Source organism: Zingiber officinale, chromosome 1B (genome assembly GCF_018446385.1).
Source record: "Zingiber officinale cultivar Zhangliang chromosome 1B, Zo_v1.1, whole genome shotgun sequence".
Classification (NCBI taxonomy): domain Eukaryota; kingdom Viridiplantae; phylum Streptophyta; class Magnoliopsida; order Zingiberales; family Zingiberaceae; genus Zingiber; species Zingiber officinale.
In genome coordinates, this window is record NC_055986.1 from 131,638,302 (window position 1) to 131,666,226 (window position 27,925).

The window sequence follows — 27,925 nt, forward strand, 5'->3', positions numbered from 1 at the left end:
AAAGACGATCGATCAGGCTCATACTCTAGCTGAACTCGAACGATAGGTCAAATCACGAGACCGTAAAATAAGCCTGGCAACCGAGCGGAAGAACACGGTTATCGCCGATCTAGAGAAGAAGAATGTCGAGGCTCGGGGCCTGGAGCAACGGGTTAAGGAGCTGATGGATAAGTTGACCGGCGAGAAGGCGGCCCGATCGGACGAGGTGATGAAGCTGGAAGCTGCCTTGCAAGAACACCAGGCCGCCGCCGATGCCTCCCGAGCGGCCCTCAAAGAATATCAGGAGGCTGAGCCAGGCCGGGTCGCCGCTCTGAGGCTAAAGTACATCCGTTCGGTCGAATTCTCAGAAAAAGTATGCGAGCGGATGTATAATGCTTTTGAGCTTGCCATCACCGCCACAACGGACTACCTGAAGTCCAAGGCTCAGCTTCCCAACTCCACCACTATCCCGGCCGAAGACTATGTGGCGCTTCTCTCCTCCATCCCGAAGACCGTTTATGATTTTTGGAGTAGAAGTCTTCATGTAATTCGACCGTTCGTCCAAAAAACTTTCTTTTTGTAATTCGGCTGCTTCGGCCCTAATTTCTTTAATTCCTGGAAAATTTATCTTTGTGCAACTTCATTTTTACTTTGCATGCTTGTGAGTGATTGGTCGGGGCCTATGACACACAACTCGGCCAACTAGGCCTCCCGAGCAGGTCCAAGTGCCATATGACTTGTCACTACTTTCCCTTGCCGCTTATCATCAAGCGTCTTACATTCCAGCCGGAGGGTTTATAGTCGCCGGCGCGACTCTCGATTTTTAACGTTGGAGATCGACGGTCTTTCGGCCGGAGGGTTTATAGTCGCCTGCGCGACTCTCGATATTTAATGTCGGAGCTTGACGGTCTTCCGGCCGGAGGGTTTATAGTCGTCGGCGCGACTCTCGATTTTTAACGTCGGAGCTCGACGGTCTTCCGGCCGGAGGGTTTATAGTCGCCGGCGCGACTCTCGATTTTTAACGTCGGAGCTCGACGGTCTTCCGGCCGGAGGGTTTATAGTCGCCGGCGCGACTCTCGATTTTTAACGTCGGAGCTCGACGGTCTTCCGGGTTTATAGTTGCCGGCCAACTCTCGATTTTAACGTCGGAGCTCGGCGGTCTTGTCGGAGGGTTTATAGTCGCCGACCCGATTTTAACGTTTGCTCGGCGGTCTTCCGGCGAAGGGTTTATAGTCGCCGCGACTCTCAATTTTTAACGTTGGAGCTCGACGGTCTTCCGGTCGGAGGGTTTATAATCGCCGGCGCGACTCTCGATTTTTAACGTCGGAGCTCGACGGTCTTCCGGCCGGAGGGTTTATAGTCGCCGGCGCGACTCTCGATTTTTAACGTCGGAGCTCGACGGTCTTCCGGCCGGAGGGTTTATAGTCGCCGGCGCGACTCTCGATTTTTAACGTCGGAGCTCGACGGTCTTCTGGCCGGAGGGTTTATAGTCGCCGGCGCGACTCTCGATTTTTAACGTCGGAGCTCGACGGTCTTCCGATTCGGCTAAAGATGCCCTATACTTGCGCTAATTTTCTGATTTTTTACTCCTGCATTTCAAATATACAGCCGAACGGAAAAGATACAGCATACATTACATTGGCGCACCTTTCGCGCTCCATGGTCGATCCAGTTGCCGTCTGTCTTCATCCTCCAGATAATAGGCACCCGAGCAGAGCTTTTCAATGACTCTGAAGGGGCCCGCCCAAGGAGCCTCCAGCTTGCCAACGTCCCCGACCGGCTTTACTTTCTTCCACACTAGGTCGCCGACCTGGAATGCTCTAAGGATCACGCGACGGTTGTAGTTTTGCTTCATTCTCTGCCGGTACGCCATCAGCCGGACGGACGCCTTGGCTCGCTCTTCGTCGATCAAGTCCAACTCCATCTCCCTCCGCTCGGGGTTGTCATCATCATAGTTCTGGATCTGGACGGACTCTACGCCAACTTCAACTGGGATAACTGCTTCACCGCTGTACACTAAATGGAACGGTGGCCGGCGGTGCTTCTGCTCGACCTCCTGACACTGACGTTGCTTGTTGCTCCAACCTCTCGGCTTGCGCCTTCTGTCTCTGTTGCTCCACGAGCTTAGCTGCTCTTGCCTCGATTAGAGCATCAAGCTCCTCCTGGAAGAGCATCACGGTGTGCTGTCGTCCAACTTCGTCCATCTCTTCCGCTCGGATGTAGGTGCGTTCCCACAGATGACGCCAATTTGATCCTGTCCGAACGCTGAATCGATGGACGCTGGGCACGTGGCGCTCTTCCAACTGGTGACGTGGACCTCTGACCGGCCGTATGGATCTCCGGCGAACCTGCAAGGAAGTCGGGCCGGGAAGGGGTTCCCGGCAATGACCCTCCGACGCTCAAGTCAGGCAAGAGAAAAACTATGAAGTGGCTCCGAAGATGCGAGATTGCGTGATTGCGTACCTCCGTCGAAGTCTGAGGGCTCTTATATAGAGCTGTGGGGAGGCATATGCACGCCTACCGAGGCGTACATGTGTCCTTTACCATACCTTAGTATGGGCTTGTCAGAGGAATGTGCCTGACATCATACTGCTACAGTCTGAGCACCTCTCTGATGGGACGGTAGAACCTTCTGTCATGAGATTCTGCGTATGGCTTGGTCGTTGAACATGCCTGTTGTCAGAAGATGTCTCCCAATGTCCCCTTGTCCTTGTCTCCTTTTTCCCCAAGCCGAGCGTCCCTCCGCTCGGCAAGCATCGATCCGACCTGACGTAGGTATCGGTCCGACCGGGTGCTCGGCTGAGAGTGTTTCTTCACATTATCGATGCTTTACGCCTCGGCCGAGTGGGCTACCTGCTCGGCCCAGCGACCCTGTTCACCATGAGCGTCGGAAACCCGACTCCCTGTCGGGTTGTTTTTGATTCCGCTCAGACCCGTTCGGTCGGTCGACCCACCCCTTCTCCGATCGGCTGACATTCATGCTGACCCTTTTGACTTTTGACCTCCACGCGGTGTTGACTCCCCTCCAGAGGGGGTCTCCCGACCTTACTGCCGGATTAACATTCATATATGAGTGTGACTTGCCATTGGATCGATAACTTAGAACCTCCAAAAAATATGCTTAGCATATAGAGTTTTTGATGAATCACATAATGCTCATAATATCGCACAATTTTTATGTTTAATTTTAGAACCATGAACCGTAACCGTCTTGGGTGGTTAAGGTTAAGGGTCAACCTACCTGGAACCATCAAACTGGTAGTTCCGAACCATCGAACCGTCGGTTCCGAACCGTGATCAGATCTAGTCAGAAGGCCATAATGGTTGGTTATAGTTTGGTAATGCATTGAGATTCATATAGAGAGAAAAAGTAATACTAAATAAGAGGATCCCCACCTAAAGGCATAGGTACATGAAGCTTCGCTATCAAAGTTCACTTCTTCTTCGTTATTGTTCATCTTCTCAACCACTGTTTGCCTAACTTGAGTGTCGGAGTGCCTGAGCTGGGGACCCCTCCATGGCCCGATGACTGGCATTTTCGCCTCTAGTTCTTCTCTATGGTATGCAAATCCGATAGCGGTGCCATGTGTTGGGTCACTTTGGAGCTAGAAGGGGGGTGAATAGCTCATCACACTTGCTTTGTAGATGATGATGTATAGCGGAATAAACTCGAAGCCAAGCTTTTCAATGCTAACACAAGGATTTACTTGGTATCCATCTCAAAAAGAGGTGACTAATCCAAGGATCCACACACACGAGCACTCTCCACTAAGAAAGAAACTCCTTTTCGAATATAACCGGAAGTGTACAAGACTCTCACAACAAGATACAACACACACAAGAAGAAAATGTAAGACCGTTAGATTCGATAGAGGGGGGGTGAATATCGATTCAAAAATCTCGAGTTAAGACGCAGCGAAAAAGTAAGGAAGTAAAGAGATGAACACGGTTGATTTTTACTTCGTTCGGAGCCTGTGACGACTCCTACTCGAAGGCCCGTACTCCTTGAGTACTTTCGTTGGGCAATTCACTAGCAATTCGGATAATTACAATTTACGTACAAATATTGCTAATGAAAGAAAAACAAAGCTATACCGACAACTAATGAATTAAAGGAAACCGGGTGAGTCGTGGAGCTTTGTGAGTCGTTGGGCCAGAGTAGCGGTGATTGAACTCGAGTTCTCGAGCGATATGTTGAAGCTCCCTGGGCTTCTTTTATATCTTTGCTCGGCGCTGGATCCCTTCCGGCGCTGGAATGACGTAACACTCCCAACCAGCATGCTCCAGTGTCAGCGTCGTCACGGGATAAAATTTGCCTCGGGCGCTGGATCCCTTCCGGTGACTTCAGCGCCGGGCCATTCAGGGCGGATTCCTTGTTCCCTACGCAAAGCGGTGTTAGTCAGGGCAAATAAACCTGCGGCACGGTTTGTTAGCACATTTTTACAGATACGCTAAGTAATAAAAATTAGCATCAAGAGTATGATTTAGATCCGTCTTTCCGAGGCCGGAATCTAGTCACGATCTCGACTTAGATATCCGAAATGGATCTAAGCGGATCGGCGCTAATGTTCCTTCCGGAGCGTCCTCGATCCTCCCCTAGTGACTTACCTTACGCGGACGTCCGGTCGGCCCGTCGACCCGTCGACTTCTTGCCAGCGTCTGGTCGGCCCGTCGACCCGCTTGGACTTCTACCCGCTATCCGGTCGACCCGTCGACCTAGTTGGACTTCTGCCAGCGTCCGGTCAGCCCGTCGACCGCTTGGACTTCTCGCCGACTATCCGGTCGGCCGTCGACCTAGCCGGACTTCCCGGTTGGCCCGTCGACCTATCCGGACTTCTCCTGCACACTCGATCAAAGTGTCGGACAACAACACAACTAACTTAACCTATTTGTCATTCATCAAAACATGGTTAGACTAGTGCTACCGCACCAACAATCTCTCCCCTTTTGATGGAATGACAACTTGGTTAAGTCATATGTACGAAACAACATGCATTTGTGTGGTTTTAAAGTTAGTTTGTGTTTTCAAATTGGTTTAGCTAACTTAACCACCTAACCCTTCTCCCCCTTTGACATTCATAAAAAAAAACAAGAGTAAACAATCATAGTGTAGAGTTACTTAAAACAATAACACTTAATCTTGAAAAATAACTGAGTTTGGTTCATGATTCAAGGACAAAAGTACAATTTTTAAATCCAAGAAAAGATCAAGTTGACTGGGGGGAGTATAAAGATTTGAAAACTTTTAAGTTTAATTTTCAAAACTAAGTTTGAAAAATCTACTTTTCAAAACTAATTGAAATTTATTTTTCAACACTAAGTTTGTAAAAGATTCAATTTTCAAAATCAAGGAAAATGATTTTGAGAAGCTTAGTTTGTAAAATAATTTTTTGTAAAATTTAACTTTCAAATCAAATTGTCAAAACTAAGTAAAATCAAATTTTAAGAACTAGATGCAGGAACATTTTCAAAGTAAAGTTAAATTAAATTTAAATCTTTACTTTTTAGAATGTTTTGATAAAATTTGTTTTCCAAAATCAAATATTCAAAGTTTAAACGTACTGGATTCAAAACCATGGTTTAAAATACTTGAAAAGTTCAGTTTTCAAAGATTAGGTAAAAAGGATAAAAAGTTTGTGAATTAAAAAAAATTTCACAATTTTAAACAAGTTGTTTTTAAATTTTGATTTTCAAAATTAAGTTTAAAATTTAATTAGAAAAACTAAAGTAGTTTTATTTCTCCCCCTGAATTTGATACTTAACTCTCGAAAATATTTGTTAAAAATATTTGTTAAAGAGAAGAAAAAAATAACACTTGAGGAGATAAAAAAAACCTCCCCCTGAATTTGATACTCCTTTAATTTATTACTCTCCTTTAATTTATTAATTTTTCTAGGGGATATAGAAAGAAAAAATTGAATCTCCCCCTTAAGTTAATACTAAGGTTTGGTTGTGTTAAATTTCAAAGCCCTAACACATTTGTCTAATTTACTAACACTTATATCTGTATCCTTGGTATAACTGTTTATTTGAATTTGATTAATCAATTATTAATTAATTTTAGATTCAGGCGCTTAACTTTAGTTTAAGGTTTAATAAGATAAGATTTTATTAATTCAATAACAGTTAACTATTATCAATAATTTATTGATTAATTTTTACTTGATTTAATAATTTAATGCTTAATAAAATAATTTAAATTTCATATTAATTAATTGAGTTGTCAATGAAAGTGTTAGTTATAATTATATTTTTTTTTTATTTACTTCCTTTTAAGTGGGATTTGAAGTTAGCATGAAGGTAAAATTATTAGACACAGTTAAATAAGGTTCAATTCAAGTCAATTTTAGTTCTCAAATGAAGTTAAACTTAAACAGTTAAGTTCTACTTCTTAATTACATAATTAAGTTTAAAGTTTAAAGGAATTTAAAATGATTTCTATAATTATTTAATTAACATACGTTCAATTCAGTTTTGATTCTGGATTTAAATTAATATTAGTAATTAATTTAGGTTTAAGTTTTAAGTTTAAATTTTTTTTTTTAATTTTAATTGTAATTTTAATATTAAGTTTTAATTTAAGTTTTAATATTCAGTTAGGTTAAATTAAGTTGAAAAATAATTTTAAGAAAAATAATGTTTAAAGAAAAAAAATTAAAATACTTTTTAAAGTTTAAGAATAGTTTTTTTTTTAATTTAAAATGGTTTTTAAAAGACGTTTTAAATGGTTTTTAAAAGATTTTTAAAAGAGTTTTTCTAAAATAATTTTTAAAATGTTTTAAAATAATTTTTAAAAGGATTTTTTAAAGTTTTTAAAATGATTTTTTAAAAGAGTTTTTAAAATAATTTTTAAAAGAATTTTTTTTTTAAGTTTTTAAAATGATTTTTAAAAGAGTTTTTTTTAAAAAAAATAATTTTTAAAAGAATTTTTTAAAGTTTTTAAAGAATTTAAAATAATTTTTAAATAATTTTTAAAATAGTTTTTAAAGAGTTTTTAAAGAATTTTTAAAATAATTTTTAAAGAATTTTTAAAAGAATTTTTAAAATAGTTTTTTAAAGAGTTTTTAAAATAATTTTTAAAGAATTTTTAAAGTAGTTTTTAAAATAATTTTTAAAGAATTTTAAAAATAGTTTTTTTTTTTAAAGAATTTTTAAAATAGTTTTTAAAGAATTTTTTAAATAGATTTTAAAGAATTTTTAAAATAGTTTTTAAAGAATTTTTAAAATAGTTTTTAACGAATTTTTTAAAATGGTTTTTAAAGTTAAGATAATTTGAATTTGAAATTCAATTTGAAATTCGAAATTTAATTTTAATTAACTTTAATTTAATTTGAAATTTGAAAATTAAATTTAATTTGAAAATTATTTAATTTAATCCTTATTCATCTCACCCGATCTAGATTATCAATCAGGGAATCCTATAATTTTGTGAGATGAATTACATTTAATTACAGAGTTTGGTTTAACTTGTGTTAAATTCAGGTTTAGCTTTGGTCTCAACAAATAGGCATTCTTCGGATAAGCTTCTAAGCTTGGTGAGTCACCTGGACATCATTAGAAGTAACCAACCCTTCGAGGTTTTCCGAATAGTCCTATCCACGGAGCTTAGTACTAAACCTTGGTCTACCTAGTTAGGATCCGTAAGGGGTAGCTTCGGTCAGTTCCACTTGGCCAGATGCACCAGATCGAAGCCATATCTTTCTAGACATGCGATGCCCAAGCTTCCCCAACGTACTATCATCCAAAACTTCACCAGTACTACTTGTCAAGTTAAACTTTTGTCCCTTTCTATTTATTCCTAACTACCCTACCGGGTAGGTTGGTTTGAGTTACCCTGTCGGGTAAATTATTTTGGAGGTGCCAGCTATTTTGGAGCCTCCCCTAATTGTTGATTTTTATTTTAAGATTTCTTGTATAATTAGAGTTAGTTTTAGTTAAGTTTTAATGTTTAATTTGTAATTTAAATTTAAGTTTTAATTTTGAATTAATTAAATTGGTCAAATTATCTTTCTTTGAAAGAGTATATTTAATATTTAAATTTTCTTTCAATTTTAATTTTATTGGGTTAATTGACTTATCTTTCTTTAGTAGCTTATTTTTAAAGTTTAGGTTTTTATTTATTTTTGAGTTAATTAAATTGTTTGAATTATATTTCTTTAAGGGTTTATCTTTTAACTTTTTATTAATTGTTAATTTTGAATTTTCTAGATTATTTTTGTTTAATATGTTATCTTTAACATTTAATTTTAAGTTTGTTAACTTCCGTTTTGATTTTATCAAAGTGTTTGATTTTATCCTTATATTTTCTTTACCTTTTAAGTTGATATAATTAGTGGAATTTATTAAATAAGTCTTATCATTAAAATTTAATTTTTTGTTAATTAAATTATCTTGGGTTTGGATAGAATTTTCTAGATTGATATTGTCTAGATTATTAAACAATTTATTAATTGTGTCTAGATTGATATTGACCTTGTCATCTTTTTTGTTTGAATTTTCAAATTTGTTTAGGTTTAAATTCGAATTTTTAGATTTATTAATTATTTTCAGATTTTCTGTATTTTCTAAATTAATTATATTTGTTTTATCAGAAAATATCCTAGGGGTATTTTCTGTATTTTCTGAATTAATTATATTTGTTTTATCAGAAAATGTCCTAGGGGTATTTTCGCAAGTATTGTCATGTACACTATTTTCACATATACTTTCAGATATATCCAAATTAACATGCACATATTTTAAACTACTACTAGCAAGGGTGTTTTGGTAAATATTACTAACCTTGAGCGCAACCCCTAATTCAGCAGGCTTCTCCGTTGGATCTGACTCGAGTCCGGATTCGACTTTAACTTGATCTTCTAGCTCCATTGGCGTCTTGTGAAGCTTGATCAACTGGGTCCACAGCTCATATGCATTCTTGTATTTTTCTAGTCTGCATATGATATTGTTAGGTAAAATATTACAAATAATTTTACTTACGTTTTTATTCAGTTCCGAGTTCTGAGAAGGTTTTTTCAATATTAGCATATAATCGATATCTACGCTTCCTAAGAAGCATTCCATTCTTCGCCTCCAGTAGTTGAAATCTTCATCGTACGGTGGTGGTTCATTGGGGTTCCATCCTTCTTGAAAAGACATTGTTCTTGCACACAATGAAAAAAAGACAAAATCCCAAGACTTGGCCTTGGATTAGCAGTGCTGAAAAAAATAATATTTCACTAATTTTTTTTTTTTAAAAAATAAAATATTATTAAAATATTAATAAAAAAATATTATCTCAAATTTTTGAAAATGTAATATTTTGTCGATACTAAATAATAGTGAAAAGATGACTATGTATTTTTCAAAACCAGTTTTGGAGGGAAAAAACGAAAGGCGTAATTCAAAAACGATATATAATTTTTCTTTAAAAAGACCCCCTCTTTGTCTGATTGGTGGTTGCACCAAATCAGAGCGGTACTTGCTCTGATACCACTTGTAAGACCGTTAGATTCGATAGAGGGGGGGGGTGAATATCGATTCGAAAATCTCGAGTTAAGACGCAGCGGAAAAGTAAGGAAGTAAAGAGATGAACACGGTTGATTTTTACTTCGTTCGGAGCCTGTGACGACTCCTACTCGAAGGCCTGTACTCCTTGAGTACTTTCGTTGGGCAATTCACTAGCAATTCGGATAATTACAATTTACGTACAAATATTGCTAATGAAAGAAAAACAAAGCTATACCGACAACTAATGAATTAAAGGAAAACCGGAGTGAGTCGTCGGAGCTTTGTGAACGTCGTTGGGCCTTGAGTAGCAGTGATTGAACTCGAGTTCTCGAAGCGAGATATGTTGAAGCTCCTGCACAGGGCTTCTTTTATATCTTTCGGCGCTGGATCCCTTCCGGCGCTGAAATGTGACGTAACACTCCCAGCATGCTCCAGTGTCAGCGTCGTCACAGGGATAAAATTTACCTCGGGCGCTGGATCCCTTCAGGCCGGACTCAGCGCCGGGCCATTCGGCGCCGGACCTCATTCCTACAAAGCGGTGTTAGTCAGGCAAATAAACCTGCGGCGGTTTGTTAGCACATTTTACGGATCGCTAAGTAATAAAATTAGCATCAAGAGTATGACTTAGATTCCGTCTTCGAGAGCGGAATCTAGTCACGATCTCGACTTAGATATCCGAAATGGATCTAAGGCGGATCGGCGCCTAATGTTCCCTTCCCGGAACCTCGCCATCACTCCCCTCCGATGACTTACCTTACTTACCGGGCGTCGGTCAGCCCGTCGACCCGTCGGACTTCTCGCCAGCTCCGGTCAGCCCGTCGACCCGCTTGGACTTCTTGCCAGCTATCCAGTCAGCCCGTCGACCTAGCTGGACTTCTCGCCAAGCGTTCGGTCAGCCCGTCGACCCGCTTGGACTTCTCGCCAGCTATCCGGTCAGCCCGTCGACCTAGCTGGACTTCGTGCCAGACATCTGGTCAGCCCGTCGACCTGTCTGGACTTCTCCTGCACACTCGATCAAAGTGTCAGACAACAACACAACTAACTTAACCTATTTGTCATTCATCAAAACCTGGGTTAGACCGTTAGTGCTACCCGCACCAACAGAAAATACACAAGAATACAAATAAAACATTCTTCTTACTTGATCTTGTTAATGTAGATTGCCTCTTGAACCCTGGAAGTGTAGTAACACTTGTCCCCAAGAGCCTCCAAGAACTGGCGTGAAGAGATGTGAGCTCGGTGAAGAATATCGAGAGAAGTCTGTGGAGAAGAAAGCTCGCCAACAATTTTATACTCTGCTCTCCTAAGGCTCCCAATCGATTGGGTCTGCTCCCAATCTATTGCCACGTCATATCAATGCAATCCCCGCCATCCAAAACTCGCTACCTATGCAATAGTAATATCCCAATCGATCGATTGATCGATTGGGGAGGCTTAAATTGATCGACTGATCTATTCAGAGTGCCTCTGTGCTCTTAATTGGAAATATCCGAAATTGATTGACCGATCAATTCAGACTTCCACACAACCTCGCGAGAAATCCAACCCTAATCGATCAGATGATTGATTGGGAACCTCTCTATACTCGCGAGAATGTCTCTCAATCGATCACCTGATAGATTGGGCCCCTTTTTCTCGTAGCACTCTCCAATCGATCGACTGATAGATTGGGCTCTGGTTCAATTGATTTCCTGATCAACTTGACCAACCCTAACTTGCCTAACTCAAGTCTAGGATTCTCAAACCCAACATCCGGTTAACTTTGACCTGTTGAGATTTCGTCATCAAGTGTCCGATCAATCCTTTGACCCACTTAGAATTTTCTCTCTGTACCAAGTGTCCGGTCCTCCTGGATCCACCTGGATTTCCACGTGCTTGGCTTCACTCACCAGGACTTCCTTACTGCCTAACTTCACTCACTAGGTCTTTCACCTGGTTCCACTCACCATGATTTCTGATCTGCCTAGCTTCACTCACTAGGTCTTTCACTTAGCTTCACTCACCAGGATTTCTTATCTGCCTAGCTTCACTCACTAGGTCTTTCACCTGGCTTCACTCACCAAGATTTCTATCTGCCTAGCTTCACTCACTAGGGCTTTCACTTGGCTTCAGTCACCATGATTTCTATCTGCCTAGCTTTACTTACTAGGGCTTTCACCTGCTTCACTCACTAGGATTTTTGATCTGCCTAACTTCACTCACTAGGTCTTTCATCCGACTTCATTCACCAGGATTTCCCTTTTGTCTGACTTTACTTACCAGGATTTTCCTCTTATCTGGCTTCACTCACCAAGACTTTCCCACCAAGTGTCCGGTCAAGACTGACCAACTTGAATTTTCATCTTCTGTCAACCTTTCTGTTGGACCGATATGCATTTGAGAGCGGAGGGGGTGAATTACATGGATTTTAAAAACTTGTTTTATCATTTTGAAATCAAAGTATATGCAGCGGAAAACTTATAAAGAATAACACAAGAAAACACTAACGGTTTTACTTGGTTCGGAGCCTTCGGCGACTCCTACTCCAAGACCCAGGTCCTGCAGACCTATCAATGAGTGATTCACTAAAAACCTCTTCCGGTAACTCTGAAGAGGGAATCAAGTACAAATAAGATCAGAGAAGTGCAACAGATAGCACTTCCCGTTTGTTGAATTTAAGTACAAAAATGTTACCAACACTTAGGATCAAAGTGGCTTGTTCGTGTATTGATGTCGGTTTGCTAGCCACGATCAGAAGTCCTCAGAACAGTTGTCGGGCACAACAGCTTTGCAGTCGAGTTGTAGCAAGAGCTCGAAGCAGTCGGAACCTCAAAAGAACGCTTAGTAGCTCGTTTAGTAGTTCTTGATGAAGCTTTGGGCGAGCAGGCTTATAAAGAGCATGGAAGGCACCTTCCATAGGTGTTGAAGGTGCCTCCAATGGGATAAATTTTATCCCACAAATTCTGTGTGTTATCTGCTTCAATCACCAAACTTCATCCCTTGGAAGGCACCTTCCATAGCCATGACTTTTGCTCCTTTTTGCCCTGCAAAATGTGTTAGTCTAATAACTAAAATCTCTAGCCTACAAAACAAAGTTAGCACAATGATAAATTATAGTAATTAGTTTCTATCTTCTCAGGACCAGAAACTAGTCAAGGTCTCATATTAGGGATCCAAAAATGGACCTAATTAACCTGGATCAACACCTATTGTCCCCTCGATCGGGACATGTCTTCACTTAGTCACTCTCCTCCAGTGACTTACCTTTACTTATCATTTTGCCAGTTATTCGGTCCACAGACCTAACTAGACCTCCTGTCAGATATTTGGTCAGCCTATCGACCTATTTGGACTTCGCACCAGCTATCCAGTCGGTCTTTTGACCAAACTAAACTTTGCACTAGCTATCCAGTCGGCCCGTTGACCTAGCTAGATTTTGCACTAACTATCCGGTCGACCCGTTGACCTAGTTGAACTTCTTGCCAGATATCTGGTCGACCCGTTGACCTATTTGGATAACTCCTGCACACTTGGTAAAGTTATTAGATCACAATTATACATAACTTAACTTATTTGTCATTCATCAAAACTTGAGTTAAACTGTTAGTGCAACTTGCAACAACAACCTTGTGAGATCTCGAAAAATTTAAATAATAGGGTTATATGAGAAATAGTCTTACAAAAATTTTTCGGAATTTTTAGGAATTTTCTGGGAATTTTTCGGAGCTCGTACGACGGGTTTTGAGGGGATCAATTTCGGGCGCGGATAAAGCCTGTTTAGGATACCCATTTAAGTGAGGAAAAGTGTTTAATATAAATTCTTTTCCTTTATTATTCCTTCCCAAACCTAAATCGCCGAACCCGAGCTTCTCTTCTTCCCCGTTCCCTTTCTCTCTTCTCTGTTCTCTCTCGCGGGCGATCGGCGCCGACGGGAGCAAGGCTTCAGCTTCGGCGATCTTCCTTCTACCGGCATCGATCCTTTAACTCAGATCTAGCCGAAGCCTTCTCCTTCTCGCTCTAATCTCTCTGTTCTCTCACGGGGACGAACCGACGCCGAGCGTGGACGAGTCGACGCCGAGCGTGGACGAGTCGACGCCGACGATCGCCGGTGTAGATCTATCTATGGAGCTTGCCGGAGATCAATCAAGGAGGCACGAATCATCTTGATTTCCTCTGCTCAACCCTTCCCCGATCTTTCTTCTCGTTTCTGCCGACCCTCTCTTCCCCGATCCGATCGCCGACTTGAAGATGCCCTAGGGTTTCGAAGGTAAGCAACTGGTTCCTTCTTTTCCCTCTCTGGTTGCCGATCTTGGAGGTTAGGGCTTGTTTCTGTTTTGATCCTTGTTGGAATTGTGATATCTTCTTTCGGTTTTGAGCTAGGAAGGAGAGATCGGATCCAATTACTTGCTGTAACCCACAGATCAGTTCTGGGATGTTTCCTTCTTTGTTGTGATTGAGGTTTCGGTTGAAGTGGGGAAGAATTTCAGCAGAGTTGCTGTGGTTTCTTTGATCCGGCAAGGAAATTCCTCTCACTGTGCTGTCGGCAGAGGCTTTAGATCAGTGAGGTGAGTTCTATTCCTTGTGAGCTACTTAGATGTGGATTATGGTTTTATATGCTTGGGATTAAGTGAATGATTATGTAGATAATTAATCATGTGTAAATGGATTTAGGGTTGATTTGCTAATCTAATGGTTAGTTAAGGATTAGGAACTTATCCCTAATTAACCGTTAGAAAGGTTGAGGGTTATGGGTTAGGGTTTGTCCCTAAATTTCTGTTTAGGATTTATTTAGCTATTTGTTTGTATTCTAGCTAAATAAAAGTAAATGTATTTAATTAGGTAGATTGAGGTTGTGTGGATTAGGGGTTTGCCCTAATTTAGTTTTAGGGATTTTATTTAGCTATTCATTGGATTTAGCTAAATAAAATATATATATGTTGTTTGACGCAGGATTCTGATTCGAGACGGGCGTCTCGACCTTGGATTGTTTGACTTGTACCTTCTATTTGAGGCGGGTACCCTTTGACTTATCTTTTGATAGTGTCTTATGATATGTGCAGTTTATATATACTTACTAGTGTTGGTAGTTAGTATTTTCCTGGGTTTAGTTTAGTTGATACATGATACATGCTTCTACTGTTATCTACTATACATTAGGCTGGTATACCTTTACTTCTTACCATGTGTATATATGTTCGTGGATATGGATATTTATAGTGCTTCACTATACTGGATTAGTTGTTATACATGCTGGATATGTGATGTTGGGTTTATGCTGTTTATTATCATTGTTATATATGTGTTTGTCTGTTTGGCATCTACACATATGGAGGATATGTTCAGGTATGACATATTGTAGCCGCATGCACCATATCGCATGATTGCATGCTGGGCGATTGACGATTCCATTATTGTTGAGCTCGTCGGCCGGCTACATTGACCTGCGCACCACGTGACCACTGCATGGGTTTAGGGCACAGCACACAGGGTGTGTAGGTTGCCCGGTGGTGCTCCGCTGGAGGCTCCACTCATGGGTAGTGTGATAGGCAGCGTGGTAGTACACCGGGTGTTAGGACCAAAAGTAGCTAGAGGGGGGGTGAATAGCTCGTCGCGTGCTCGTCGCTTGGCGTTGCTTGTTTCTTCAAGGATATGCAGCGGAAAATACAGAAACAAATCACACAACGCTAACAAGGTTGGTTTACTTGGTATCCACCTCACAAGAGGTGACTAGTCCAAGGATCCACACCACGCACGCACCCTCCACTATGAAACACTCCTTTTCGGTAACTACCGAGGGCGGAGAAGCCCTACAAGACTCTCAGTACAAGAAGAAGAAAGGGAAATACAAGTTAAGCAAAAGCTTACAAGATGTGCAGTAAAAACCCTAACCCTAACTTCTTCCTCTTGCAATAGATCCGCCTCTTGACTTGGAAAGCCTCCAAGAACCTTCAAGAACTGGCGATCACGTGCTTGTAGAGAGCTGTGGAGGAGCTGGAATGAATCGAGAAGAGCTCGTAAGCAATGCCGAAGACCACGCTCGCTGCGGCTTTAAACCCGACGCAGCGGTCGGATCCCGTCGATTGAATGTTCGAATCGATCGGGAGGCTGGATCGATCCACGGATCGATCCGAGCGCCTCTGTGCTCGAGAAGCGCTGGATCGATCCACGGATCGATCCGGCGCTATCGCGCGCGACATCGTCGTCGATCGGTGATCGATCGGGACCTGAATCGATCACGGATCGATCGAAGCTTCTGACCGTTGGGAAGAATGCGGATCGATCCACGGATCGATCCGACCGGATTTTGCCCAAAACCAAGTCCCAAACCTCCCAACCAACATCCGGTCAACCTTGACTGTTGGTACATCATGCCTCGCATCTGGTCACTGACCTGCTAGGACTCCCCACCCAGTGTCCGGTCAATCCTTTGACCCACTTGGACTTTACTCGTCGTGCCAAGTATCCGGTCACTCCATTGACCTACTTGGACTTCCACGAGATGTCGGTCAACCTTGACCCATCTGGACTTCCTTCCTTGCCAAGTATCCGGTCAATCCTTTGACCTACTTGGACTTCCACCAAAACCGGATGTCGATCATCCTTGATCCATCTGGATTTCCTTCCTTGCTGGCTTCACTCACGGGACTTTCACCTAGCTTCACTCACTAGGGTTTTCCATCGCCTAGCTTCACCACTAGGACTTTCCATCGCCTAGCTTCACTCACTAGGACTTCCCCGGCTTCACTCACGGGACTTTCACCTAGCTTCACTCACTAGGTTCCCTACCTAGCTACACTCACTAGGACTTTCACCGGCTTCACTCACCGGGACTTTCACCTAGCTTCACTCACTAGGATTTCCTTACGCCCTAGCTTCACTCACTAGGACTTCCTACGCCTAGCCTAGTTAGGACTTCCCGATCAAGTATCCGGTCAACCTTGACCTACTTGACTCTTCTTGATCAATATCTTATTGTCAAACATCTAAACCCTAAACAAGACTCAGCTTGGTTAACCACCCTTGACCGAGGGATATGCACCAACAATCTCCCCTTTTGATGTTTGACAATACCACAATAACACTTACAATCCCACATGTAAGTTAGGCTAATCCTATAGCCTCCTTCTTCATGCCACTAGGTAATGAACACATAAGTTAAGCTTTTCATTCTCCCCCTAAGAGGGCAAACTCCCTCTAGGTAATGAAAACCTAACTTACTTTCTTTCATTCTCCCCCTATTGGCACACATCAACCCCCTACTCATAAAACACATCAACCCATCTTTGGACACACATCAACCTATGCTCCAATTTTGGGCACACTTCAACAACTTCATCTGTTGAAGACTCTCCCCCTGAAGAGTTGCTCATCGTGATCACAATATCACTTATTGTGATCAACACGATACTGAAGGTCCCATACCCTTCATTATCCTCACCCTACATTCTCCCCCAATGTAGGTAAATGCCCATCCTTGAGCATTATCCTTTGAAAACACTTGAACAATGAGGATATCCACTCCCCATTAAAGTTCAATCGCTCAACCTTGAGCATTTTCAAACAGAAGGTTAACCACCTTCCAAGGTTCATGAAAAATAAATTTTCATGTCTTTAAAGAGTCCCTCCCCCTAAAGACATGGTGGTAACTTCTGTCATTGCACCAACAATGACTTGGAATCCCTAAACCTTTAGGAAACCCAGATTTAGAAGTTTTGAGGTTCAAATATTCAAAATTTGAAACAAACCTCAACCTAAACTTCAACTTAGCCTTCCTTAACCAATCCATCCTTGTTTTCACATGAAAACACCCTTTTTATGTATACAAATGTATTTTTTGGGTTTGGAATGGTTACCTAGACTAAAATCGGTTCAAAGATGCTGAAATCAGGCCTTCCCAGCCAAAATCAGCAACTTGGATCGATTGGAGTTGGGTTCCAATCGATTGAACCTTTCTGAATCGATCCACTGATCGATTCATATTACCTGGATCGATCGGCTGATCGATCCAGCGAGCTTCTGCTCGCGGACGAATTGCCTTCTGAATCGATCCACGGATCGATTCGGGAACTCCAATCGATCCATGGATCGATCGGAGCTCTGATAGTTGCTGAAATTCAAAATCAGCCAACTTCAGAAACCCCTAGAAAATTCTACAAAAATCCAAAAATCATGAAATTTCGTGTAGACATTATTTAGGGTACACTTAATCATGGAAAAATAGTTTTCTATGAAAATACTTCATATTTTCAAAGATTGACACAAACTTGAAAACTTGCAAAAACTTTAACGTTTTCTTCAAGTTTGTGTCTAACTATTCAATGGTGACTACTATCAAAAGATAGCCTTCACCAAGGTTTTCCAAAAACATTTTAAAAACAATTTCAAAACCAATATCCCATCATGTTCCTTGGGCATAATGCACATGACTTGTACATTAGCTTTCCCAATGATGGGAAAACACATAACTATGTATTTTGATGAACTTAAAACTCAAAAGAATGCACTAAATCAACATCTTGAGTTTTGTTCATCATCCTAACATCTCACTTGTATCTATTGTGCACAAAACACATACAAGTCATCTTATAGGTCTTTGTGAGATGTAAATTTTGGTTTTGCCCTAATCTAGGGATCATGCATATCTATCTAGGCATTTTAGAGATATTAGACACCCACCTAGGATGTCACTTGTTAATAAGTGTTGTTAAATGTCTTTTGTCCTTAATTACAAGGAATTAAACTTAATGCATGATAATGTTATGGCATACATCAAAAAGAAATAATTTTCAAAAGAAAATATCCTATAACTACATGATGTATGAATGTCATGACATGGTATTTTTGGATTTTTCATAATAAAACATGAATGCAAAAATAGACATGATGTCATGGCATATGATGGGCAAACAACCATGGCAAGATTTACCATAAATAAAATATACCTAGATTAACTATCTAAGTATCCTTAAAACCTTAGCTAAACTTACAACTTAAACCTAAATTGCCCTAAAGTGCTTCAAGAAAATGCCAAAGCCTAAATTGGCATTTCTAATTCCCTTGATTAATTTATGCCAATCGAAATTAAGCATATCCTCAAATGTTGGCATGTTTCATTTTTCACAAGAGTAGCACTTCAACATAAGGCTTCAATTTCCTTTAATTTTCTAAGAACATACCAAAATCCCAACTTGGTAGCTCTTATGAATTTCCCAATATGTGCCTTTTAAGATTAAAATCAAATTTTCACCACTAGGCACATTTTACTCTTTCAAGGAGTAAATAATAGTTCCATTTCATTTTCAAAGGTTAACAAAACCTTGAAAATGCTCCTTGAGTGTCAATTTCCTCAAAGTTGGGTTAACTACCCTTCTAATTGGAGTTGACACTCTCTAACCCATTTATGGGGTAGAGAAGATGCTCCTAGGAACCCAACACCTATTGGTGCTCCTTGGATGCTCTAGGTACTCACTAGGGATAACTTCCCTAGATACCTTCCTAGTGACCTTGTTGGGCTTCTTAGAAGCCTTGGTCACATTTTCTAGGTCAACCCTAGGGATAGCCTCCCTTGTGACCTTGTTAGTGACTTTCTTAGACTTCTTAGAAGTCTTAGTCACTTTGGTTGCAAAAATACTCTTAGGGATGACTTCCTAGTATTCTTGACTTGACCACTAAACCTAGGGTTTGTTCCATAACTATATGGAACCCTATGATAACTAGGCACATCCTTCTTAGCCTTTGGTTTGTATCCCAAACCTCTATGGCTGTTGATGGCTTTGACTTTCCTAGCCCTAGGTTTTGCTCACTTTGCCCTTTTAGGATATTTTCCATCCTTTTTAGGGTCTTTTCCATTTTATCAAGTCTTGATCTCAAGACTTGATTTTCTATCATTAAATCCTTAAATTTTAAGTCCATGAGCATTTTGGTTTCTAGGCTTGTATCTAAAATCCTTAGAGTTCTTGCCTAGACTTTTACCTACATTCCTAGCCTTAGGTGTAGTAGTTTTGGCATGTAGGGCCACATGTTTTCCTTAAAGCCCTCATGCTTCCTATTCTTATGGTAAATTGCATTAAAATGATAAAAGTTAGAACTATCATGCTTTTACCATAATGTAAAGGGTAGGCTCAATAAATGTTACCTTCCTTTTTACCTTAGAGGCTCCCCCTTGACTTGAGCTTCCTCCTTGAGCCTTGACCATCTTCTTCCCCTTAGGGCATTGACTCCGATAATGCCCCTTTTGATTGCAAGAGAAGCATATGATATGCTCCTTGCTCTTCTTTGTTCCGGGAATGGTCTCCTCGGGCTTCTCCTTGCCCTTTTGCGTCACTTGACCCTTCTTCTTGGCCAAGTTGGGACACTTGCTCTTGTAGTGCCCACTTTCCCTACACTCAAAACATATGATATGATTTTTATTATTAATTGAAATGTTTATACCTTCTTGTGTAGGGATGGCACTTGCTCCTCCATTTGATATTTCTTGAATTTCGGAGGTGGCACCATCTTCTTCTTCTTCACTTGACCCGGATGTAGAAGCTTCTCCTTCTTCTTGATCCGGCGTCACCAAGGATTGCTCCCCCTCAATCCTAGAGGTGGAGGCTTCATCATCTTGAACATGAAACAAGGAGTATGCTCCCTCCTTGTTCCCTTCGTTGCATTCCCTTGAGGATGAAGCTTCTTGGATTTCCTCTTCTTCGGAGGTTGAGCATCTCTCAACCTCGGAGTCCTCCTCTTGATCTTGCTCCAAAGAGTCACCCTCTCTGGATTCTTCATGATCTTGTACAGTGGAGGGGATCTCTTTATGAAGCTTGTCCAATTTGCTCCATAATTCCTTTGCATCTTCAAATTCTCCAATTTTGCAAAGGATGGTGCTTGGCAATAAATTGACCAAAAGCTTGGTCACTTTGTCATTAGCCTCGCACCTTTGGACTTGCTCTTGGCTCCACTTGCTCCTCTTGAGAACTTTACCCTTTGAATTTCTTGGAGCCTTGAAGCCTTCCATTAGAGCAAACCATTGCTCTATCTCCATCATAAGAAAATTTTCGATTCTTGATTTCCAAGAATCGAAACTCGTAGAAGTGTATGGTGGAGCCACCCTTGTGTCAAATCCAAGCCCATCTTGGAATTGCATCTTAAAGTTGAGCTTGATAAAGTCTTGAACTTGAAGAATTTGCTCCAACTTCTTCACCCTCTAGCTTTTCTTGATATGCTTGACCCTTCCGGCGATGATTCCGGTGAAGAGCGGCCTCGCTCTGATACCACTTGTTAGGACCAAAAGTAGCTAGAGGGGGTGAATAGCTCGTCGCGTGCTAGGTGCTTGGCGTTGCTTGTTTCTTCAAGGATATGCAGTGGAAATACGAAACAAATCACACAACGCTAACTAGGTTGGTTTACTTGGTATCCACCTCACAAGAGGTGACTAGTCCAAGGATCCACACCACGCACGCACCCTCCACTATGAAACACTCCTTTTCGGTAACTACCGAGGCGGAGAAGCCCTACAAGACTCTCAAGACAAGAAGAAGAAAGGGAAATACAAGTTAAGCAAAAGCTTACAAGATGTGCGGTAAAAACCCTAACCCTAACTTCTTCCTCTTAAATAGATCCGCCTCTTGACTTGTAAAGCCTCCAAGAACCTTCAAGCGGCGATCACGTGCTTGTAGAGGCGTGGAGGAGGCTGGAATGAATCGAGAAGAGCTCGTAAGCAATGCGAAGACCACGCTCGCTGCGGCTTTAAACCCGACGCAGCGGTCGGATCGATCGATTGAATGTTCGAATCGATCGGGATTCTGATCGATCCACGGATCGATCCGGCGCTTATCGCGCGAAGCAGCATCGTGATCCGTATCGGTCGCCACCTGAATCGATCCACGGATCGATCCGAGTTTCTGATTTGGGCGGATCGATCCACGGATCGATCCGACCGGATTTTGCCCAAACCAAGTCCCAAACCTCTAACCAACATCCGGTCAACCTTGACCTGTTGGTACATCATGCCTCGCATCCGGTCACTCCCTTGACCTGCTAGGACTCCCCACAAGTGTCCGGTCAATCCTTTGACCCACTTGGACTTTTACTCGTCGTGCAAGTATCCGGTCACTCTATTGACCTACTTGGACTTCCACCGGATGTCGGTCAACCTTGACCCATCTGGACTTCCTTCCTTGCCAAGTATCCGATCAATCCTTTGACCTACTTGGACTTCCCAAAACCGGATGTCCGATCATCCTTGATCCATCTGGATTTCCTTCCTTGCACGGCTTCACTCACCGGGACTTTCACCTAGCTTCACTCACTAGGGTTTTCCATCGCTAGCTTCACTCACTAGGACTTTCCATACCCAGCTTCACTCACTAGGACTTTCACGGCTTCACTCACGGGACTTTCACCTAGCTTCACTCACTAGGTTTCCTTACGCCTAGCTTCACTCACTAGGACTTTCACCGGCTTCACTCACGGGACTTTCACCTAGCTTCACTCACTAGGATTTCCTTCCCTAGCTTCACTCACTAGGACTTCCTACCGCCTAACTTCGCTTAGGACTTCCCATCAAGTATCCGGTCAACCTTGACCTACTTGACTCTTCTTGATCAATATCTTATTGTCAAACATCTAAACCCTAACCAAGACTCGACTTGGTTAACGAGTCACCCTTGACTGAGGGATATACACCAACAGGGGTCCCTCCCGTCATTGTGTCTTAGGAGATGAGAGCATTGCGCTCCCTCATAGTTGAGGTTGGAGGATAGGTGTACTCCGGTGCATCCGTCCACTCGGTCACTCTTGAGGAGTAGTGAGTGCGCAGTGTCACAGCCCTACCCACGCGGTCTCACCATTGTGTGAGATGGCTGATGTCGCGGTGACCATGTCATATTGCATCATACGCACTATTGCATTTATTGTGATTGTTGCATATTGGATGGTGCACTTGGGTGACTGCATATGATTGACATGCATACAGGATACATGCGTATTTGCTCGACTATCTTTATCATGTCATATGGTCGAGCCTCGCGGTGAGTACAGTTTATTTTAGTTATGCACTTCTTATATTCTTGCAGAGATTGTATTTCATGCTTATTGTTGGTTACTGGTTTATTTAGTTATGCATACCGTTGTACTTAGGAGTACTATATATGTATCTTGTTAGGATCTGTCTGTAGGATGGTTCTTTGGTAGTTATATGTTGCTGTACATATCTATTGGATTACCTGCTGAGTTCTTTGGACTCACCCCGTTGTTACTATTTTTCAGGTTGAGGCCGTCGGGAGATACTCCAGTCGCTAGCCCCCTTTATCGCGAGGATTTTCTTTGTCGAATTATATTTTGCTTTTGCATCTTATATACTTGTATTGTGGGTTTGTATTGTGGACTTTATATCGAACACTTGGGTTACTACTTTTGGTTTTCCGCTGCGGATGTATTTTCATTACTTCGTGGATTTTGTCTTTCCTCGTTGTAGTGGAGTAGGATGTTTACATATATCTTCGAGATTCTATATTGTCTTTCCTTATTAAACTGCGTGGATTGATTATATGTTGAACTGTGTGGAATATTGATATAAACTGCGTGGTTTGTTTCTTATTTGTATTGTATTGTTCCGGCCGTGTGTGGCTGAGGTATAGATATATGTATTCTGGATTCATATTGTCACCCGTACAGGGGAGATGCTGCCGAAATTTCTTCGGACAGGGACTACCTGGGGCGTGACAAACCTCCCCCTTTTGATGCAATGATAACCTGAGTTAAGTTAAGAAAAAATATGCAAATTAAAGTTATTTTATTTTTAGGGCCAAATTATTTTATTTTTTCTTTATTTTCTAACTTAAACCCTAACCCTTCCCCTTTGTCATTCATAAAAAGATACGAGTAAATAAATGCAAAGTAAAAAGATAATAAATTTTTGGCAACAAAGTAATTTCAAGATTATCGGAGGAGTTTAAAGAATATTATAACAAGTTCAAAAGAGTTTGCTAAGTAGGATAATTTAGAAAGATAACTTTTTGCAAGAATTTTATAATAGGTTTTGAGAGCTAATTCTTGTAAAGATACTTTTCAAAATGTATTAACTGTTCAAAATACTTGAGACAAAAATTTTGAACTTAGAAAATATATTATAAGATGCTTTAAACATGAAAAAATTTTAAGGAAAATTTTATAAGACATGAACTTATTTTAGAAAATAAGTTTATAAGATACTTTATAAGATGCTTTAAACATGAAAAACCTTTCAACGTGGTTAAAAAATATCTACAAAGTTGGTTTAAAGCAGTTTTTAAAAATTAAAATATTTTTCAAAATGTGTTAAGAATGATTTTCAAAGTAAGAAAAAAAGTGTTTGAAAAATAAAAATATAAGTATATTTTGGAAAACCTCTTTTCAAAACATGTTTAAACACAAAAGAATATTTTGAAAGTCATTTTAAATATATTTCCTCTGAACCTGATAGTATTTTAAAAATAATTTGATCAACTAGAAATTGTTCTTAAGTATCTAACCGTTAGTTACTAGCTGACTATCAGAGGATAACAACATTTACTTGGTTAGTTAGGTTAAGTGATTGTATCCAGTTAATGTTTGACTAATAGTGGACGACTTAACTTGATCACTATGAATTTGGTATTTTATGTCCAAACTTGTGTTGATGCACTGATATAAGCATATGAAGTCTAGACAATCTGCCTATGCATCTCACTCTGTTCTAAGTTTTGAAATACACAATCAAGGAAGTCCTAATGTGTTTGTGAGATGCTCAAGTCCTAAATCTATAAACTATAGGAACATGCTTTATATGGATTTGATATAGACTAAGACTAAAATTGATTTTTGAAATGCTAAGAAAATAGAAATTTTTATAAAAATATAGGTAAGGATTTTTTTCTTAGAATTTGTAAATCATTTGAAAGTAATTTTGAAAACAGTAGCTCTAGTCTAAAAGTAATTTTCTAGATTAACAAATAAAATGGAAAAGGAAAGCTCTCTCTCTCTCTCTCTCTCTCTCTCTCTCTATATATATATATATATATATATATATATATATATATATATATAAAAAGTTAGCTACACTGCATGATAGTGTATAAAAACATAATTAAGTCTGATCATCATCAGCAAGTGGAGGCTGCTCAGGTGCACGCACAATCCACAAGATCTGCTGAAAACCAGTGGTAATCTCCTCCCTTAAGTTGACACTTCTCCTTAATTCATACTAGGGTTTGGGTATATTAAATTTCAAGGCAAATGTGGCAAAGTAAATAATTAGCACCTTCTGATTATCTTTGTTAGCTATAAGAAGTTCTACCTAAGTGTTTAAAGGATTTACTGTTCTTAACACTAATGTCCATCAAATATATTATTTGTTGGTTTGTCCTAGGAAGATCGTACCGGTTCCACTGTACAAAAATTTTGTACAAGTGTCGAACCTTTCCTAAACAACCTATTGTGTTCTTTAGAAGTTAAATTAGGAATCGCAAACGAAACTTAACATTATTGATTCCAAATTTAACTTATCTGTTCTTAAAGGTTTAAATTTGGATCACAAGCGGAACTTAACACTATTGATCCAAATCAACCTATGTTATAAATTTAATTAAATATTAATTTCCAAAATTGACTTCCAGGACTGCATGGCGAGGCACATGACCTTCTTGGGTATGAGAGCATCCACCACCGCCTAGACAAAGCTTTTTAAGGAAAACTAATATTTAATTTCCTTATATAACTCTAGGTTTAATCAAAAGGAACAATCGAATCACAAATTTGAAAAATAAAAAAAAACACAAACTCGAATAACAAATTCGAAAAACTAGCACTACTAGAAAATTGGGATTCTACAACACTTAAAAGACAACGCTTTTTTTAAAACGCGTTGTCTTTTTTTTTTAACAACGCTTTTAGTGAAAAGCGTTGTCTATTTCATTATTTTCTTATTAATAGACAACGTTTTTTTAAAAACCGTTGTCTATTAGTAATTTTTATGGGTCAAAGACAACGCTTTTTAAAAAGTGTTGTCTATTAGCCTTTTTTTTAGTGTCTACGACAATGATTTTTTAAAAGTTTTGTCTTTTAAAAAGTTCTCATCTAAAAAGTGTTGCCTTTTTTAGGAGTAGAAAAACCCCTAGTTTCACTCGCCCACCTATCTTCCGATCGAATCCCTCCGGAACTCTTCTCCCTAACTCCTCATCTCACGCCGGCCTTCTCCATCCAACTCCTCCTCTCACGCCCTCTCCTTCCAACTCCTCTCCGGCAAACATCTCTCCGGCGAACCCCTCTCCGCGAACCACTCCTCCGAACTCCTCTCCATCAAGACCGCGGGCAAAATTTTCTCACCTTATTCCTTCACCTCTTCATGCCCTAATCTCTTCGCCTCCGATCCGTCACCTCATTCACACTTCCTTCACAGATCCCGGAAAAGGGAGCGAGCTCACCAGCGGAAGGGGTCTCGACAGAAGGCTTCGGGCAGAGAAGGAAAGGACGCGCACGCGATCCCGGCGAAGGAGAGCTCGGGAAAAAGGCAAGTTATGTGATTCCGGCGAAGGAGAGCTTGCGAAAAAGGCAAGTTTTCTTCCATTATAGATACAGATAGACATTCTAGGTATGTGTTTTCGGGTGTTTTTGGAGGTTCCGATGCCCTAGATCTGAAAACGAGTAATCGATCTAGTGATTTCATGAGTTAATTTGATGATTTTCTTCACAGATCTCTTCTAGGTGTTGATTTATGTTGCTGGATTTTCTCTCAAACTGTAGCCCTAATGCATGCTAAAGTTTTTTTTCCGATGGGTTTGATGAAGTAGGTTGTTCGGTTTTCTTTTGTGTGAGCTATGGTTGTAGACGAATTCAAGGAGTGTTTGGTTCTTGTTTCTTGTAGTTCGGGGCTGGTTCTTTTGCAGATTCCGTTAGTTTTGTTTTCAATGAATCAGTACAAGGTCTTTCTGTTGCTATTTGTCAAATTTGTTTACAATCAATTCTTCTTTGGTTATTTAAAAAAAAAGAGTTGGACGTGTATTGTTCTCTGTTCTATCCTGTATATGTATTCTTATGTATTCATTAAATGGTAGATTGGTGTATACTATCCATAGAAATTTTGTACATGCTTGAATTGATTCTCAGATTCGGGTCTTGTGGTAGTGGAATGAGAATTTCTGTGATACCTTGACTGCTCGAATTGTGTATGATCTTCATATGAAATTAGTTGTAGAGATCTTGCAAGGATCATGTTCCAAATGCTTTGTTCTTGGGAAGTAGTAAGTGAAATTTTGTTTATATACCTGCTTAACATCACAACCTGGATTACTGCAAAATAAGTGCTTATCTTTAGAGCATACCTGTATTTGTCTTGTACCAATGTAACATTAGTTTAGTTGTTTCCGATGGATGTATAATCTTTAGGTTTTGGTTTACTTGGGTATGGACTTAATGTATGGTGGGATGGGATTTTGTTGAGAAACTTATTGTTGTTTCATATAACCTAAGGATGTTGAATCTGGGATTTTTGAATCTATGATGTTGTATATTGGTTGTGCTGGATTTTGGAATTGTGATGCTGGTTTACTTGTTGAGTTGGTTTCTGGAGGTGAAAGGTTTGTATGCTAGTTAAGTTGGTTCTATTGTTTTCTTTAGATTGTAGAAGTAGTGCATGCCTCAATGAATTTGATTCACAAGTTTTGTTGTGTTGGTATCATGTTGTGATGGTTCTATTTTATATTATAATTGTTATTGTGGTTCTAGGTGCTTCCATTTAGGATTTAAATTTTAAATCTGAATTTTCTGTGAAGCGTGGGGATAATTCCGTTTTTCTTTCTTTTTCTATTTGTTGTTCTATACATGTTTAGTATGTGTTAAGTCCTCGTTTACAGTGAAAAACTAGTTATGCAACTGTCAAGAGTAAGGTACCATTTGTTGATGCATAAGTAGTTTTTTTTAAGAATTATGTGAGTTCTTAAATTGTTATCTGTACAAATTGTTGTGGTTATAACCTGTTGTTGTATATGTACTTTCTGTAATTGTAATGTATAAATTGTTCCTGTTGACTTTCATTAAATATTGAGATTTTGAACATTTTACATGCAGTGTCTTTTCAGATATTTTGAATGGTAAATGGAGATATTCAGAAACTCCAGCTAAACAGCTCGGATATGGATGATTATAGGAACAGCAACTACATGTTATGTGGCACTGCATCCAAACTTCAAGGGTGTGACTGGAAAGTACTTTGACGAAGAACTTCGACGAAGAACTATTAAGAAGACTTTGGGATTTAAACGAGAAGATGGTTAAAGCCAATGAGTAAACAATATTCAAGTCAAGAGGATAAGTAGCATCTATCAAGATTCTTTAAGTTCATGCAATAAGATGTAGTCGATAGGAGTAGTTTTGAGTGTTTCCTAATTAAAATTTCTTTGTATGCAAGTAATTATGTTTGTTATAGAAGTGCAAGGATGATAATTTCTATATTGATCTTAGTTGTTTATTTAATAATATGTTG

At 40.0% G+C, this 27,925-nt stretch overlaps 1 protein-coding gene across 1 annotated transcript; it reads left to right on the plus strand.

The window, feature by feature from the left end:
* The first annotated feature begins 163 nt into the window (after positions 1–163).
* LOC122042241 lies at positions 164–27,891 on the plus strand. The gene is made up of 4 exons (XM_042602257.1): positions 164–523; positions 25,498–25,755; positions 25,844–25,995; positions 27,511–27,891. Exons 1-4 carry the CDS (start codon positions 164–166, stop codon positions 27,581–27,583), a joined length of 843 nt encoding a protein of 280 aa, XP_042458191.1. The 3' UTR covers positions 27,584–27,891.
* Positions 27,892–27,925: the final 34 nt, after the last annotated feature.

Coding starts and splice junctions, on each gene's coding strand:
- LOC122042241 (XM_042602257.1), top strand. CDS start 164: ATGGATAAGTTGACCGGCGAGAAGGCGGCCCGATCGGACGAGGTGATG. Junction 25,756..25,843: donor CCTCTCCATCAAGACCGCGG/GCAAAATTTTCT, acceptor CTTCCTTCACAG/ATCCCGGAAAAGGGAGCGAG. Junction 25,996..27,510: donor AAGGAGAGCTTGCGAAAAAG/GCAAGTTTTCTT, acceptor TTTTACATGCAG/TGTCTTTTCAGATATTTTGA.